Source organism: Diabrotica virgifera, chromosome 2 (assembly GCF_917563875.1).
Source record: "Diabrotica virgifera virgifera chromosome 2, PGI_DIABVI_V3a".
Lineage (NCBI taxonomy): Eukaryota > Metazoa > Arthropoda > Insecta > Coleoptera > Chrysomelidae > Diabrotica > Diabrotica virgifera.
The window spans coordinates 101,860,459-101,876,496 of NC_065444.1; the positions used below are offsets into that span (position 1 = coordinate 101,860,459).

Consider the following 16,038-nt stretch of genomic DNA (forward strand, 5'->3'; position numbering starts at 1 on the left):
TAGCCGGCATATTACGTAATAGGCTCTTTCCAAATTATAACTATTACATTAACAAAAAAGAGCTGTTTTCATCAAGACCAAGTTTGTAAAAATCTATTAAGCAGAACCGGACTTACAGCGATTTTTTCATAACAAGGTTCCCACTCACCCCCACCTCTTAGTTGCACAGGTAGACTTAAACTTGTGAAATAAAATATGCACAGCATTGTATGAAGAATACGATGATTGGATTTCCAGTGCCCTTTCATTAGGCAAATTTTGTAAAATTTCGATTTTTTAATTTTTGATATTCAATTACGCCCTCTAGCGGTGGACTTACAATTATGAAAATAATTGGGTCATTCTTATTGGGACACCCGGTACGTTCTTTTTCAAAACCTCTAAATTGTAAAGAACCACTTGGATTAGACATGAAATTTGGCATACACATAGCTAACAAGCCAAAGAAAAAAAAGTGATACTGTGCTTTTGCCCTGGGGGCGAGTTTCACCCCTTCTCGGGGGTGAAAAAATACACGTCCGAAATAAGTCCGGAATTCGATAAACTGACTAATTCTAAGCAACTTTTGTTCTATATTGTTTTTCACCAAGTCAATACTTTTTGAGTTATTTCGAGTGAATATGTTCATTGTTCATCAAAATAACCACGTTTTTAGACAGTCTTTTGCAAATAAATCAAAAAAAAATATTTTGCCGAAAAAAATATTTTTAGCAAAAATATAGCCTGTAAAAAAATGGTGTATGCATTAGATATTTAGACCGAGTAGAAGCACAGTTATAGCTAATGAAAAATAGGTTCATATTCGTCAAATACCAAATCGAATATTTTAATGTGAAATAACAAAAAAATTAAGCACTTTTTGGGGAAAACTCGTTCCAACTTTTTTAAAGTGTTTAAAAAAAGCTTTATTTTTGTTTTATAAAAAAATTTCCAGCATTAAAAGTAAACAAGTTACGCTCAAATAAAGTTGATTCCGTTTTTTTGACAAAAAATCGGAAAAATCACTCCTTAATTAGCATCTCACATGAAGTTATTCGTTACCATTTCATAAGTTTCTTTACTGGTGTATGTATTGTTTATAGTTTATAGGGCGGTACAATGTTATGTAATGTACATAATATGATCTGTAAGTTTCATCGGTTCAAAGTTCTTATTTGTGAAAGGTCTGTAGTTGAAAGGGCTGAACGAGTCACCAATCACGAGTGTATGCAAATTTAGAAACACCAAATCTTAATCAATCTTTGTCTTACAGAAAAACAAAACAATACAAGATATTGAGAAAAGCAAAGCCGACTTTTTTATTGTTTGAGATTTTCGGCACTACTAATAATTTTTAGACATTTTGAAAAAAATCATCATCATCATCGATTTTTATTTTTAAATTATGACTTTTTAGCATATATATCAAATTAGTAACGTCATCTATCCGACCTGATGACGTAATCGATGATTTTTTTAAATGAGAATAGGGGTCGTGTGATAGATCGTTTGAAAAGTTATTTAATTATCTATTTAGTAATGTAAACATTAACACACTTATTTATACAGGGTGTCTAAAAAATGTTTTTTAATTAAATCATTTGACACAATAAGAAGAATGTATGCAATTTATTTAATTCAAAATACATTTTATTGCTATCAGAAATTAGGCAGAAATGCTTATTTTGACAATGAAATATTATTTTTCGCTTAAATTCAATGTTAAAGCTGCCACCCAGCTGCCTCTTGACAGTTCGATTATTTAATTTAAGCGAAAACCAATAATTATTTTTAAAATAATTTTTTTATTTTCTGACAGCAGTAAAATGTATTTTTAACTAAATAAATTACATACATTCTTCTTTTTGTGTCAATTAATTTAATTAAACAAAAAAACATTTTTTGGACACCCTGTATAAATAATTATGTTTATCAAAAATGAATAACCATTTTCAATTTCGTTGCAAAACGAAAATACAGCCGAACCATATTCTAGTCCAATCAGAGAGTGCTGCAAGCACCTCTACCGGTTTCGAAACTTATTAGTCTCTCATCAGGAGGCACATATGCTGCTCTCTCCGATCCAACCAAAAAAAAACCCCAGCGTGCAGTCCCGGATTGCAACGAACGAAAGGGCATAGATGCCCTAGCGGCAACTGCTAGTAAAAAGATTAAGTTTTCACTCTAATGGCATATAAAACAACATAATGCTATTCTACATCCCACCAGAATGAAAACAATGGGAACCTTCTCTGGTTACACCTCCGAGGCTTCTACAATTTGCAAGCCATACGGATGCTGAGACTAAGGAAGATGAGGGAATTCTACAATTTACAATTCACGTCCCATCTGCTCAGCGCGGTCTCCTTAGTCTCAGCATCCGTATGGCTTGCAAATTGTAGAAGCCTCGGAGGTGTAACCAGAGAAGGCTCCCATTGTTTTCATTCTGGTGGGATGTAGAATAGCATTATGTTGTTTTATATGCCATTAGAGTGAAAACTTAATCTTTTTGCTAGCAGTTGCCGCTAAGGCATCTATGCCATTTCGTTCGTTGCAATCCGGGACTGCACGCTGGGGTTTTTTTTTGGTTGGATCGGAGAGAGCAGCATATGTGCCTCCTGATGAGAGACTAATAAGTTTCGAAACCGGTAGAGGTGCTTGCAGCACTCTCTGATTGGACTAGAATATGGTTCGGCTGTATTTTCGTTTTGCAACGAAATTAAAAATGGTTATTCATTTTTGATTTACATTTACTCTGTGTGGAGTATGAAGGGAACCATTCTCGTTGGAACTTTACCGCGCTGAGCAGATAGGACGTGAATTGTAAATTGTAGAATTCCCTCATCTTCCTTAGTCTCAGCATCCGTATGGCTTGCAAATTGTAGAAGCCTCGGAGGTGTAACCAGAGAAGGTTCCCATTGTTTTCATTCTGGTGGGATGTAGAATAGCATTATGTTGTTTTATATGCCATTAGAGTGAAAACTTAATCTTTTTAATTATGTTAATGTTTATATAAACGAATAAAGAATTAAATAACCTTCAAATGAGCTATCACACGACCCCTATACTCATGTAAAAAATCATCGATTACGTCATCACGCTCAGATGGAAGACGTCACTAGTATGATATAAATGCCAAAAAGTCATAATTTAAAAATAAAAGTCGACCTGTTTCGGGATTTCTTTCCAAAATCACCCATTCACGAGAAAATGAATTTATTCCAACCTTTACGTGCTCACTGTATAACTTAACCTACTTACTTAAACCAGAACTCGTCTACCTTTCGGTATGAGTATATACACACAACATAAATAAAGCAACTTGTGAAGCGGTACCGATTAATTTCATTTAAGTTGCTAATTAGGGCGCGATTTTCCCGATTTTTTTTTTCCAAAACAAAAGGGACCAGCTGTATTTTGAGCGTAACTTGCTTACATTTGATGCTAGAATCTTTTTTTAGAAAAACAGAAATAAAGCTTTTTAACCTCTTTAAGAAAAGTTATAATGAATTTTCTCCAAAAAGTGCTTCATGTTTTGGTTATTTCACGTTGAAATATTCTATTTGGAATTTGTCTACTTCTGCTACATTCTGCTTCATGCATACACCATTTTTTTTACTTTTTTACAGGCTATATTTTTGCTACGAATATTTGTTTCGATAACATACTTACTTTTCGAATTATTTGCGAAAAACTGCCTTTTGTTGAAAAAAAAAACAAATATTCACTCGCAAATAACTCGAAAAGTATTGACTTGAATGTAAAAAAAAAACTGTATAGAATAAAAGTGGCTTGGAATTAGTCAGTTTATCGAATTCCGGACCGGAATTATTTTGAACGTATGTGTTTCACCCCCGAGAAGGGGTGACAATCACCCCCCGGGTAAAAACCCACTCGGCACAATATCAGTTTTTTGCTTTGACATGTTACCTATGCGTATGCCAAATTATATCAATCCAAAACGGTTCTTTAAAATTTACAGCAAAAACCGCCAAAGAATGTAGTATACAACAATATAACGGAACAATATGTGAAATAACGTCTAATTCAAAAATTAAAAAAAAAAACAGAACAGAAATATTAAAATTACTTTAGCCTAAAACAAGAAAAAATATAACAATATAGAGAACATCGAGAGATGAAAAGAAAAACAAAAAAAAAGAACGAAAGATGATAGCAGACTTACGTACCTAGAGGGACGAACTTAACAAATATTGAGATAACTCATGACAAAATTCAAAAGAAAACTAAGGACACAACCGAACTACGAAATATTCAGGACAATCACCGAAATATCTACAACAAGAAACCTCATAGGAATAATAACCACATTTTGTAGAGAAGGAAGATGCAAAACGAAGCAATCTACAAAAATAAGAGAAATACAAGTAGAAAGAAATTGTGGAGTTATTACGAGAGATCTATGAAGGAAAAAGGTAAACTACTAGCGGAAAACAAACGTTAATACGTAGAACTAAATAAAACAATTAGAAAAGAACTAAAATGTGACATTAAAATTAGAACAAGAACTTAAGAGAACAAGTTATAGAAAACAACAGTCAAGCCGTTGATCAGTAAAGTGTACAAACTTTTTATGTTATGAGCATTATTAAACGGTTCACTTACAAAATTAATAATTACCAACCGGTAGAACAGGCTGGTTTCCGCAAAGGATTGGTTATATTATATAGTACATCAACAGACCATCTGCTGACAATATGAACATTGATAAAGAAGGCAAATAAATTCCAACTATCCGTATTCTTTCCATGTAGACTATTAAAAGGCATAATTTGATAGTTAGACAAGGGCGCATCTGTAAAAATATTAGTACATTTGGACGTTGAGAGGTGACTCAAATTTTTTTGCAGAAATTGCTTGAAAATAACTCAAGTAATAATATTTGAGTTATCCTCCCTCTCAAAAAGGTCCGGAACATTGTTTAAGTAATCAAAATGTCAAAAAATTAAGGAAAAATTCGATTTTTTTCTTCGTTTTTTGATTATAACTTTAAAAGTATTCATTTCCGAGAAAAGTTGTATTTACATAAAAGTTGCGTAATTAAATTTCCTATAATATAAAATTGGTGAAATATTTAAAAAAATAGTCACCCATGTTGCAAAATAGCAATAATTGCCAAAAAACATACAAAAACAAGTATTCGCATTTTACGTTTTTCAACCATTTGTGCTACACTCAGGACCTTCATATTTCACCCAGAAAAACTTTATAATACAGTAACATAATAGTGTAAATTTCATTAAGATCGGTTCAGTAGATTTTGCAATCCAGCTTTCGCAAAAAAATTCATTTCTTCAAAATATTACAGGACTAAAAATAAAGCAGATAGCAAGTTGAAATTTTTTTTGCGTATAGAACTGTACTGTATCTTTCATTTGCAATTAGCAAAATTAAAATCAATTAACTACCACGGCGTCAGGATTTTTTTTAAATAAACATTAATTATTGGTGCTGTGCGCAGGACAGCGGATAATTTGCTCTGATTGGGCATTCCAATGACCTTTGATAATGATTGATACATTTTAATTTTTATTACATTTCGATATAAATAAATAAATTTGTTTATTGCAAAATAAAAACACATACTCTATCCTTTGAAATAACACTTTTTTTAGCAAAAACTTTCTTTGTTCATATATTTTAACTTAGAGAATAAAAGTTTATTAATTTTTATACATATGCAATTGTTTAAACAATATTTCACAAACAATAATAAAATTAGTTTGATTTTTGTGGAATTAAAATATTAAAATACAACAAAATATAGAGCAAGAAAATAATATATTAGATAAAGATTGGAAGAAATTTTGGTGGAAATCAACTTATGTGAATCGAACACCGCTGTCCTGCGCATAGCACCAATAATTAATGTTAATTTAAAAAAATTCCTGACGCCGTGGTAGTTAATCAATTTTAATTTTACAAATTGCAAATGGAAGGTACAGTACACTTCTATATGCAAAAAAAAATTTAACTTGCTATCTACTTTATTTTCATTCCTGTAACAGTTTGAAAAAATGAATTTTTTTTGCGAAAGCTGGATTTCAAAATTTATTTTGCAAAATCTGTTAAACCGATCTTAATGAAATTTACAGTATTATTTTACTGCATCATAAAGTTTTTCTGGGTGAAATATGAATTTCCTAAGTGTAGCATAAATGGTTGAAAAACGTAAAATGCGAATACTTGTTTTTGTATAGTTTTTTCGCAATTATTGCTATTTTGCAACAAGGGCGACTATTTTTTAAATTTTCAGCTAATTGCTTATTGTAGCAAATTTAATTACACAACTTTTATGTCAGTACATCTTTTCTCGGAAATGAATACTTTTAAAGTTATAATCAAAAAACGAAGAAAAAAATCGAATTTTTCCTTCATTTTTTGACATTTTAATTATTTAAACAATGTTCCGGATCTTTTTGAGAGGGAGGATAACTCAAATATTATTATTTGAGTTATTTTCAAGCAATTTCTGCAAAAAAATTTGAGTCACCTCTCAACGTCCATCTCAAAACAGATGGGCCCTGGACTAAGTATCGAGATGTGGGCCATAGGGCAAATTTAACTATGACTAGTTAGACCGTCGCCCCGCTAGCAAAATTATTCCGATTCGATTTTTTTGCACAAACTTACTCAAAAAGAGGTCCTTATAACACATCCACAGGATGCCGAGTGGTGCCGTGGTCGAAAAATTATTTAAACAATTATTTTTAAACAAATTCACAAAAATAATTTTTTATTTCGAACAATTTTTTTTTGATAATTTGGGACATTCTGAGCAAAAAAGGTCTCTTGTGATTTTTCTCTAAAATTGATTGTTGTCTAGTTATACGCGATTTAAAATTTGAAAAATGCGAAAATGGCCATAAACTCGACAACAATCAATTTTAGAGAAAAATCACTAGAGACCGTTTTTTGCTCAGAATAACCCAAATTATCTAAAAAAAATCGTTCGCAATGAACAAGTTATTTTTGTGAATTTGTTTAAAAAAAAATTCGACCACAGCACCGGTCGGCACCAGTGTTCACCCAGTACATCCTTTGTATTAAGACATGTAAATGTCAAACCGGGATCCTAACCAAGGCAAATATGAACAAACTAGTCACAACAGAAAAGACAGCGTAAAGGCTAATGTTAGGTATACGACGGTCAGACACAAAGAGAAACGACTGGGCAAGTTAAAAAAATCGAGGATATCACAAATACAGTTGACAAACTCAAATGGAGCTTAGCAAGCCACACTGCCACACAAAAACGCAATACAACATTGAAGACATTACAAAGGTACACAACCAAGAGGAAAACCACAGATCAGATGGTTAGATGACATTGACACATTGAACGGTAAAAAAAGAATGATAACCACGTTCAACACACGTAGTCGTTGGGTACGATGGGGATTTATCGATTTCGTTCATCTCACCAAATGGACGGACTTCGGAACGCGTTCAGCAGACCCGTTCCGAACGGTTATTCTCCGTTCAACACACCCAGATTGACCCCTAGTGGATTTTTGTTCGGCCTTTCATACTGCCAGACGGTATAAGAACATGTTTTGTTGAATATATAGGCCATAGGCGCACTCTAGACGATAAGAGTATATTATCGTCTTACTATGTAGTATTTTCTAAAAGAATTTTTCGATACTTTTTTTTAATACCGTCTTGGTTTAATTCCTTCTTCTTTAAGTGCTTTCTCTCAATCGTAGGTTAATCATCACTATCTTTAGTCTATCTACCGCTGCTCTGAAGAGTTCTATTGAACTGCATTTAAACCAACCCCTTAAATTTTTAACCATGACACACTCATTCTTCTCACACCCCTTCCTCCACTTAACTTTTCCTGTATTATCAATCTTAGCATTTCATATCGCTGTCCTCTCATTACGTGTCCCAGAAACTGTAACATTCTTATTTTTATTGTGTTTAACATTTCGTGTTCTTTGCCCATTTCTCGTAATACTTCCGTGTCCGTTTTGTTCTGTGTCCATGCTGTTCTAAGCCTCCTTGCAGTCGCGGCTCGTGACTTTAGGGACAGGGTCGGCAAGGTATTGTCTCCTCAGATAGGTATGCCATATAATTAAAAGGCTTCAATTTCATAGGAGATTTTTGGTTTTTGTTTATTTTTATTTTGTTTATTTTTGTTTGTTTTTTTTTTTCTATAAATTTAGAACCTAAACCTGTTTATAAATTAACTCTAGTCTATGTTGTTTCGAAGTAGCAAAATGGGTTATAACGTCATTCTAAAATTTATTATTGTTTTGGAGAGATTCTAAAAGTTTTTTTCTATTGACATTTGAGACAAGCTTGACATTCTCTCTTGTTTCATGGTGTTTCGGCAATACGCTTTGACTCTTTTGAGACAAGAGAAATCCCGTTCATTTGAGGCAGAATTTGCCCACATTTGAGAACAATAATTTATTCATTTCGGGAACAGTTTGTTGTACATAATGAATTGCAGTATATAAAATTATACATATTTTGTAACTTATCCCACCTTCAGAAAATATTTGGATCATAATATAAAATTTCATTTTCTTATATTATTTGATTAAAGAATGATGGATAATTTTTAATGAACTTGTCTAATATATATTTTGAAAATTCTTTGGCGTAACTTTTAAATTTTGAATCGTCAAAGAGGTAAATGACTTATGACAGTGAGTAAATAAAGCGGGGGTGCAATAGTTTTAACTTTTGCCTGGAGACCATACAACTCACCGGACATCAAGGCAGCGCTGTCGTAAGTTTGCCTTACCAAATTATTTTTGATATCAAAAAATTTTAATCTGTCCTTTAAAACACCAAAAATATATTCTGTCTTATGGCTTCTACTCACGTCTGAAAACCTAAAAACCTCTCATAAATATTAGACGTAACGCATATCGAAGAACAATTGATAATTGTGAATGACATGTTACCTCTATCAGTAGTTTCGTCTACTTCTACCGGAAAGGATCAAAATGTAACTACATACTAATTGATTCTTTCATTCTGCTGTTTTAGGTACGCCGCTAAATCTCTTCGAGACAGAAAGTAAATTAGAAAATTCCAGATCGTATCTGTTAAACAATTTTATTTGTTCTCTATAATTAACTTGATTTAACGAATATTCCGATTCATTCTGTCCCCTAAATGGTAATTCCTGACAACTTAAAAAAACTACAATATCAACAATTAAACGACGTAAAACTACTTATTTCATAGTTTCATCCCGGGCGCAGTACGTGGCTAGGTACGTGCCTTGCTGCCGTTTGCCAGATCACCGATCGGCAGATTGGTTTCTGCCGGACTTGCCATTCAAATTAATACGGGGGATGTATAATTGGTTGCCTATCGGCTAATATTCCATAGCTTCTTATTACAACCAAATCGACAATCTGGGGACGGCTTGCCGAAGCGGGCCTATCGCAATCGGGTGCATGGCTATAGGATCATTAATTTGAAAAGTCTCTTACGCATAGCGCACAGGGATCAATTAACGTATAGGATCGATCGAATTCTTTTAAAAACAATGAATAAAATTTAGTCTGTATTATCTCACAGGTATTTTTTTATTTCATAGAAACGAATATCATCAACTCTGATTAAATTAAATATTTAAAAAAATCTATAATGTGTCCATAAATGTGTGGGTCGGCACGGCCAACCCTGACCAGCCGCCACTGTCTCCTTGTATAACACATCATGCCAAATGCCTGTAGCTTATTTACGTGTTCTTGTTCTTGCTTCAGTGTCCAACTATATTGTAGTATCGATGACACGTAACATCGCAGAGCTTTGGTTTCATTGCAGTTTCCTTTTAATCAGATCATCTACAAATATTCATGTACAAGAAACACGACCGGCATCCTATTCAGTCCAAGGTAACAGTTTCAAATTAACTGGAAACAATGATGCAGCACGGCGGCTAAAATGCAAATCCTTGTAATTTGATTTAGAATAAAATTGCCGTCTCTTCGTGGGAGTTTCGATCGGATCAAGCCGTCGCTAATTCTACAAATTGCTAAAAATTTTTTAATTGAATTTAAAAAATGTTTCGCTTTTGATGATCTTTTCCTTCGAAAACAGGGGTTTTCACCCTCCTTATTTTGGAATAAATAAAAAACTACGTGGTCTATATACCGATACAAGATGGCTTCGTAACAGTGGCGTGCACATGAATGTTTATTATAACTTAGGTACTTAATGAATGTTGATGAACGAATGTTGGTACGATATACAAAACTCGATTTTAGAGGACGCAAGGGAGTCTTTTGAAAAAACCTCCAATATTAGAGAAAAATGAGTGCACGACATAAGAAACTCTAGATCTGATGGAAGTTCGACGAAAATACAAAAATAGAAATATTATCAAACACCGTGAAATCAACAAACATTAAAAAACGAAATTTTAAACAAAAATGTTAGAGTACTGGCTCGAGAATTTATGCAAAGAAATAGAAGACCTCAAAAAAAACCATGCCAGGTTGAACCTCTACAAGAAATTTAAATATACCTCCATAATTATTAGAAAACAGAAAAATGAAAAAAATGCTCACGTACTTACTTAAAAACGCAGACGGAAAAAATTGTGATCACGAATAACGGTACAAATAATGGGAGAGGTACATCAGTGACCTTTTTGATGATGCTTCTCCTCGAGAAAATGTTCACATACTACCTGTGACAACTAGGGATTGCAATCCAGCTGGATTTTTGCAAGATTGGCCTGAATTCAGCTGGATCCAGCAAAATGTGGAATCAAAATAAAAACACGATTTTAATGTTTTTTTTTGTCTGTATGCTAAATTTCTAAACAACAACAACATGAATTATTTAGTTTTATGGGTACCTTAAAAACATAGGCCTTACCTACTTCGCACAGACTGCACATATAGCCGATTGCGGAGAAAGCCCTTCCGGCCTCTGTGCTGGTCGGTTTTAAGGTCATCAAATAGTCATAGATCATTGACAAACGATGGCCATTCAGTCGTTCGGGCTCATTAGATTTAGATTTAGAGAGGTGGCTTTCTGGCCTATTCCACTGCGACCTTTTCAGATCTATTGTGGCCCTCTAGTCCTAGATAACGTTCTCTAGCCTGACCCTTTTTAAAAAGTCTAATTGCTTCGAGACTGAACCTTCCATGTAGCTATTTGCCGTTGGATTTTGTTCTCCTAATGCAAATAACCGCACATTTGCCAGATTGTCACAATGACATAAAATGTGCTCTGCTGTTTCTTCTTCGAGGTGACAGAATCTGCACATTTCATCATCTGCCAATCCCATCAGCTTTAAGTGCCTATTCAGCTTACAGTGCCCTGTTAGCAGACCTACTATGGCTTTGACTGTTTTCCTGTCTTTGCTTATTAGGTCTGCCGTAAATTTTGGTGAATGTTCTGTAATGAACTGTTTCGCCTGTCTTTGACCTGGTGAATTCCTCCACCATTCCACACAATCCTATACTAGCTTAGATTTGACCTCTACAGAATTGAGTGCCTTAAGCGCTGCCTGACTATCTGTGAAGATGGCAACTGAACGGAACGTTCTTTGGATTTTTGCAAGATTGGCCTGAATTCAGCTGGATCCAGCGCGGATCCAGCAAAATGTGGAATCAAAATAAAAACACGATTTTAATGTTTTTTTTTTGTCTGTATGCTAAATTTCTAAACAACAACATTAATTATTTAGTTTTATGGGTACCTTAAAAACATAGGCCTTACCTACTTCGCACAGACTGCACATATAGCCGATTGCGGAGAAAGCCCTTCCGGCCTCTGTGCTGGTCGGTTTTAAGGTCATCAAATAGTCATAGATCATTGACAAACGATGGCCTTTCAGTCGTTCGGACTCATAAACCGCCATATCCTTTTCCAAAATCTTTTATCGTTTCAATTCAATCTCAAGTTCTTGTTCCAAAGTAAAACTCACAGGCTCCGGATTAGTTGGCCCATCTTCTTCCATTATCTCTTGCACTGGTACCACAGTTAGTTGTTTATTTATACGAATCAACAAATTTTTCATCTCTTGTCGCATTGCATTCTTTTTCGGCAAGGGGAAGTAACCAGGATTGTTTAATCCTTCGTCATACTTTTGTTTGATATTGTAAATATGTACACTAATGTACCTGTAATCTCATAAGAGACGCCGTTCCGTGATTCTTTTGCGTAGTGCTTCCGATAAATCGGCATTAAGGCTAAAGTCCTGGCTATTTAGTTTGTCGAAGACAAATTTCATGGTTGTGTCGGCCGTTATAAAAGTGGACTCTATTCTGTAAAGAGCTTCTACAGCCGGATAAAAGTGGCGATTAACTTATTCATTATTGACCATTCGCCTGCAGAGAATTTTATCGCCGAATCAATGTATATCAGCGCTTTATCGATGCAAACTTTTAAGCTATAGAAACTTTCCAACATACTGAGCTACTGCCAGCGCGATAGAATGGCAAGTTCACGGCTTTGAATAAAAAAGCTAATGAAGACATTAAGTAACTTATTTCGAATTTGATTCGTTTGTGGATCCGCGCTGCTGGATCCATCATGACTTGCTGGATCCAGCATGTGAAAAAAAGCGCTGGATGCAGCTGGATTGCTGGATCCAGGAATTGCAATCTATAGTGACAACATCTGAAGTAGCATTTAGAGCGCCATGATTTTCTGTCCCTCCATTCGTTTTCTTCGACGGCTCGATCTCTCTCTCTCTCTCACTATCCAAATTTGGATAGTACTATTTTATTAATAGATGAAGATTAATCTTATATACATTATTTTATTATTGGGTTTGATAGTAAGCGATTGGTCTTTAAGTAAAACTCTTCCAACATAAAAGAGTGGAGGGGTTATTCCAAGTTCAAATGAAATCAAGTGTTGTTTCTTGTGTTTTTTTTGCCTTTTTTATTAGTAGGGAAAACTCTGTTGCTTGTTTAATAAATCATAAGAGAGAGTAAACAGAACGGCTACATCTTCTATACCGAAGCTTGCGATGAAGGTTGCGTAAACATAGGAGCAGTTATCGACAGGTCAAAGAAGGGTGCTGTTTTGTTTTCCTTTTTCTTTTGGTATCAGTTCTCTTCTTCTGTCTCGTGTTTAACTTACCTAAAACGCATCTAGTAAAAATAGAAGAGACATGCCCAATACAGAGATATAGTTGGTTCTCTAAACTCAGACACAACTGGCTAGTGATTTTAGTAAGTAATTTTGCCAATTTGGTAAAAGTTATGTTAGTTTAAAAAGCCCCTATAGGGCTACAAACATAGAAACAAAACGTTTTCGCTCTGTAACAAGAACATCATCAGTGTTACAAGAACAAACACTGTAACAGAGTTTGTTTTTGTTTTGTTCTTGTAACACTGATGATGCTCTTGTTACAGAGCGAAAACGCATTGTTTCTATGTTTGTAGCCCTATAGGGGAATCCAGGCCGTAGAAGAATGTCATGGTTGCGGAATTTGAGAGAGTGGTTTGGCTGCACTACTAATGAACTTTTTAGGTCAGCTGTAAACAAGGTCAAGGTATCATGATTTCCAATCTCCGATAGGAGTGGCACAAGAAGAAGAAGAAGGGGCTTTTTGAACTAATATACCTTTTACCAAGACAAAAATTTTTTATTAAAGTTTACTTGTAATTAATGGTCTACAGCCAGCTATAGGAAATTCTACCCTGTGGATTTTTAAATAGTTAATAATTACTAAATAGTTAGTAATTTTGCCAATTTTGGCAAAATTGGCAAAAAACAAAAAAATGGCAGACTAAAATAACTGGCCAGTTGTGTCTGAGTTTAGCGAACCGACTATTATAGTTATACAGTTATGAGGAAAATTAAATAAATTAAAAGTCCGAAAGTCCCGGAAAACTTCTGTAATGTTTATTTTAATAAGTTACAGGGGTGAAAAAGTAAGAGAAGAGGTAGTGTTATATTTAATTTCAAATATCTCGTTCAAAAGAAACTTTTTATTAATTCTAAGGGACTTTCGGCCCCGATAATAATTTAGTCTTTCATCCTGCGTTTAAAATTTTTAAAAATATTTATCAGTTTTTTCAGGATTTGAAAAAAATGGACACCATGTCCGTGGTGATATTTTCCAAATCGAACATTCGCTATCTTTGTCATACAACGCACTGAGTCAAATAGAATTATGATGATAAGACAGTGACAATTTTGAATTTGACATGGTATCGGGAATGTTTTGAGTTGTTGATTAAAAATAATATTGATAGTGTATTTGATAAATAATTGATTTAAGACGTGAACTTAATAAAAAGTTAATTGTTTGTTATTTATGGACGATCCAAGCAGAGAATACATCAGGATATATTCTGTGATCCAAGTATTTTGTTGTTAAAGATGTTCAAAATTGTAAGAGTTCCACAGTAACAATATAATATTAAAAATCACTTTAAACTTTTCCTCTTTTCTCGATTGAGTATTAGTTTTTGTTGTACAGTATATAGATAAATTATTACAATCACTGAATATATAATATTTAGTGAAAAAATTATCATATTTATTAACTGAATTAATAGTTTGCAATTACACAAGTAACAGTTATCCAAGAACATTCAAAAGCCATATCTTTAAAGTTAATGATGACATTGTCAAGTAGTAATGTTTACATATACATACCAGTGAGAATTTTACTACACGTAATTTGCCGTGCAAAGACAGAAAAAGTAAGGATAGCCGTAAAAAATTTGCGAATTATGTACCGATGACCTTAAAGGTAATACATACATCAATATATTCAAACCTTGAATTTTAAAATGTATTGGTAATAGCAAAAAAGTATCATCAAAGCTATATGTTTTTATTCATTAATATGTCAACGATGGACAAACTCTAGATGACTAAATATGCAATTATATACATTTTCGATTAAACATGTATAACAGAAAACAATTCCAGTTTTAGTCTTACTCAAACATTGCGGGAAATATCCCTAGTTGGCAGTCTTAAAAGCCACTTACAGGAATGGAGGCGGGTTTGTTGACCACGACAATGTCTTCGTCCATGTGCACAATGGTGATCGGTTGGCTAGTGACGGGTACTTCGTGTCTGTAACATACATGTACGTCCAACAGTACGTGGAAAAACAGGGTTGGGTACTACGTATAGGGTGATTCCATTTCAAATAACTCAATGTTTTATCTAAAAAATAAGACATTTAAGCCTGAACATCTTTATTTTTCTTGAATGTTTTGAATATTATTTTTAGTGATTTATTATTGATTTAAATAAATTAATGTATTTTATCATATATGAGGTAGGTATCAATGGAAAAAATAATGTTTCAACTGAAGGGACTCAAAAAGTCATTATACGGCATTATAACTACATAGTTATTTTAATGTTTGCGATCAAATTTAAAACACATTTTCTTCGATTTGCAAAATACATATCATCGATATGGCTGGATATTTGCCCACAGAGAGCCAAAATACAGGACTTGGTGAAAAGGAATTTTATATTTTTACAATAAAAAAGTTACATGCAATAATAGCATAAGAGTCAAAAATATATAGTCAAATCGGGCATTTGACCTTGCATGTCGAGCTGCCCAAAATTTTATTTTTCTATCTTTAGGGAGGTCAATAGAAGTGTAAATTTAAAACCGCGAATGAATTTCGCTGTTGCGTTAGCCGCCATTTTCATTTTAAAGGAGAACCAGGTTTGCTCAATATCTTCGCCATTTTCAGCTTTTCGACAAAAAGTGTATGGATTGAAATTGTTGAAAATGCGATTTCCTATAATTCTTTTATTACAATTTTTTTTTGTGCGGTCGATATTTTCCGAGTTTGGGAAAATAGTGACACTGTTGGAGCATAATTATTGAATTATCTCGTTTATTATTAGTTTTACGACAAAAATGTAAATATACAAAAATGAAGAGAATTAAATTTTATACAATTTTGATCTTTCAATTTTTTGCTAAAATCAAAGGTAGATAGAACGTATGCGGTAAGACCTGATTGGTTTTACAATAGTTGTTTTTGTTCAATATCTCCGCCATTTTCAACTTTTTGAAAAAAATTGTAGGAACTGAAATTATTGTTCCAAATAAAT

The 16,038-nt window shown here is 33.6% G+C and overlaps 1 protein-coding gene across 1 annotated transcript in view; it reads right to left on the reverse strand.

The window, feature by feature from the left end:
• LOC114337127 (pseudouridylate synthase RPUSD2-like) overlaps positions 1 to 16,038 on the reverse strand; it is a 398,024-nt gene that overhangs the window by 138,891 nt on the left and 243,095 nt on the right. The window contains exon 5 of the mRNA XM_050643903.1: positions 14,943 to 15,030. Coding sequence (XP_050499860.1) covers positions 14,943 to 15,030 — 88 coding nt within the window. The remainder of the gene's footprint in view (positions 1 to 14,942; positions 15,031 to 16,038) is intronic.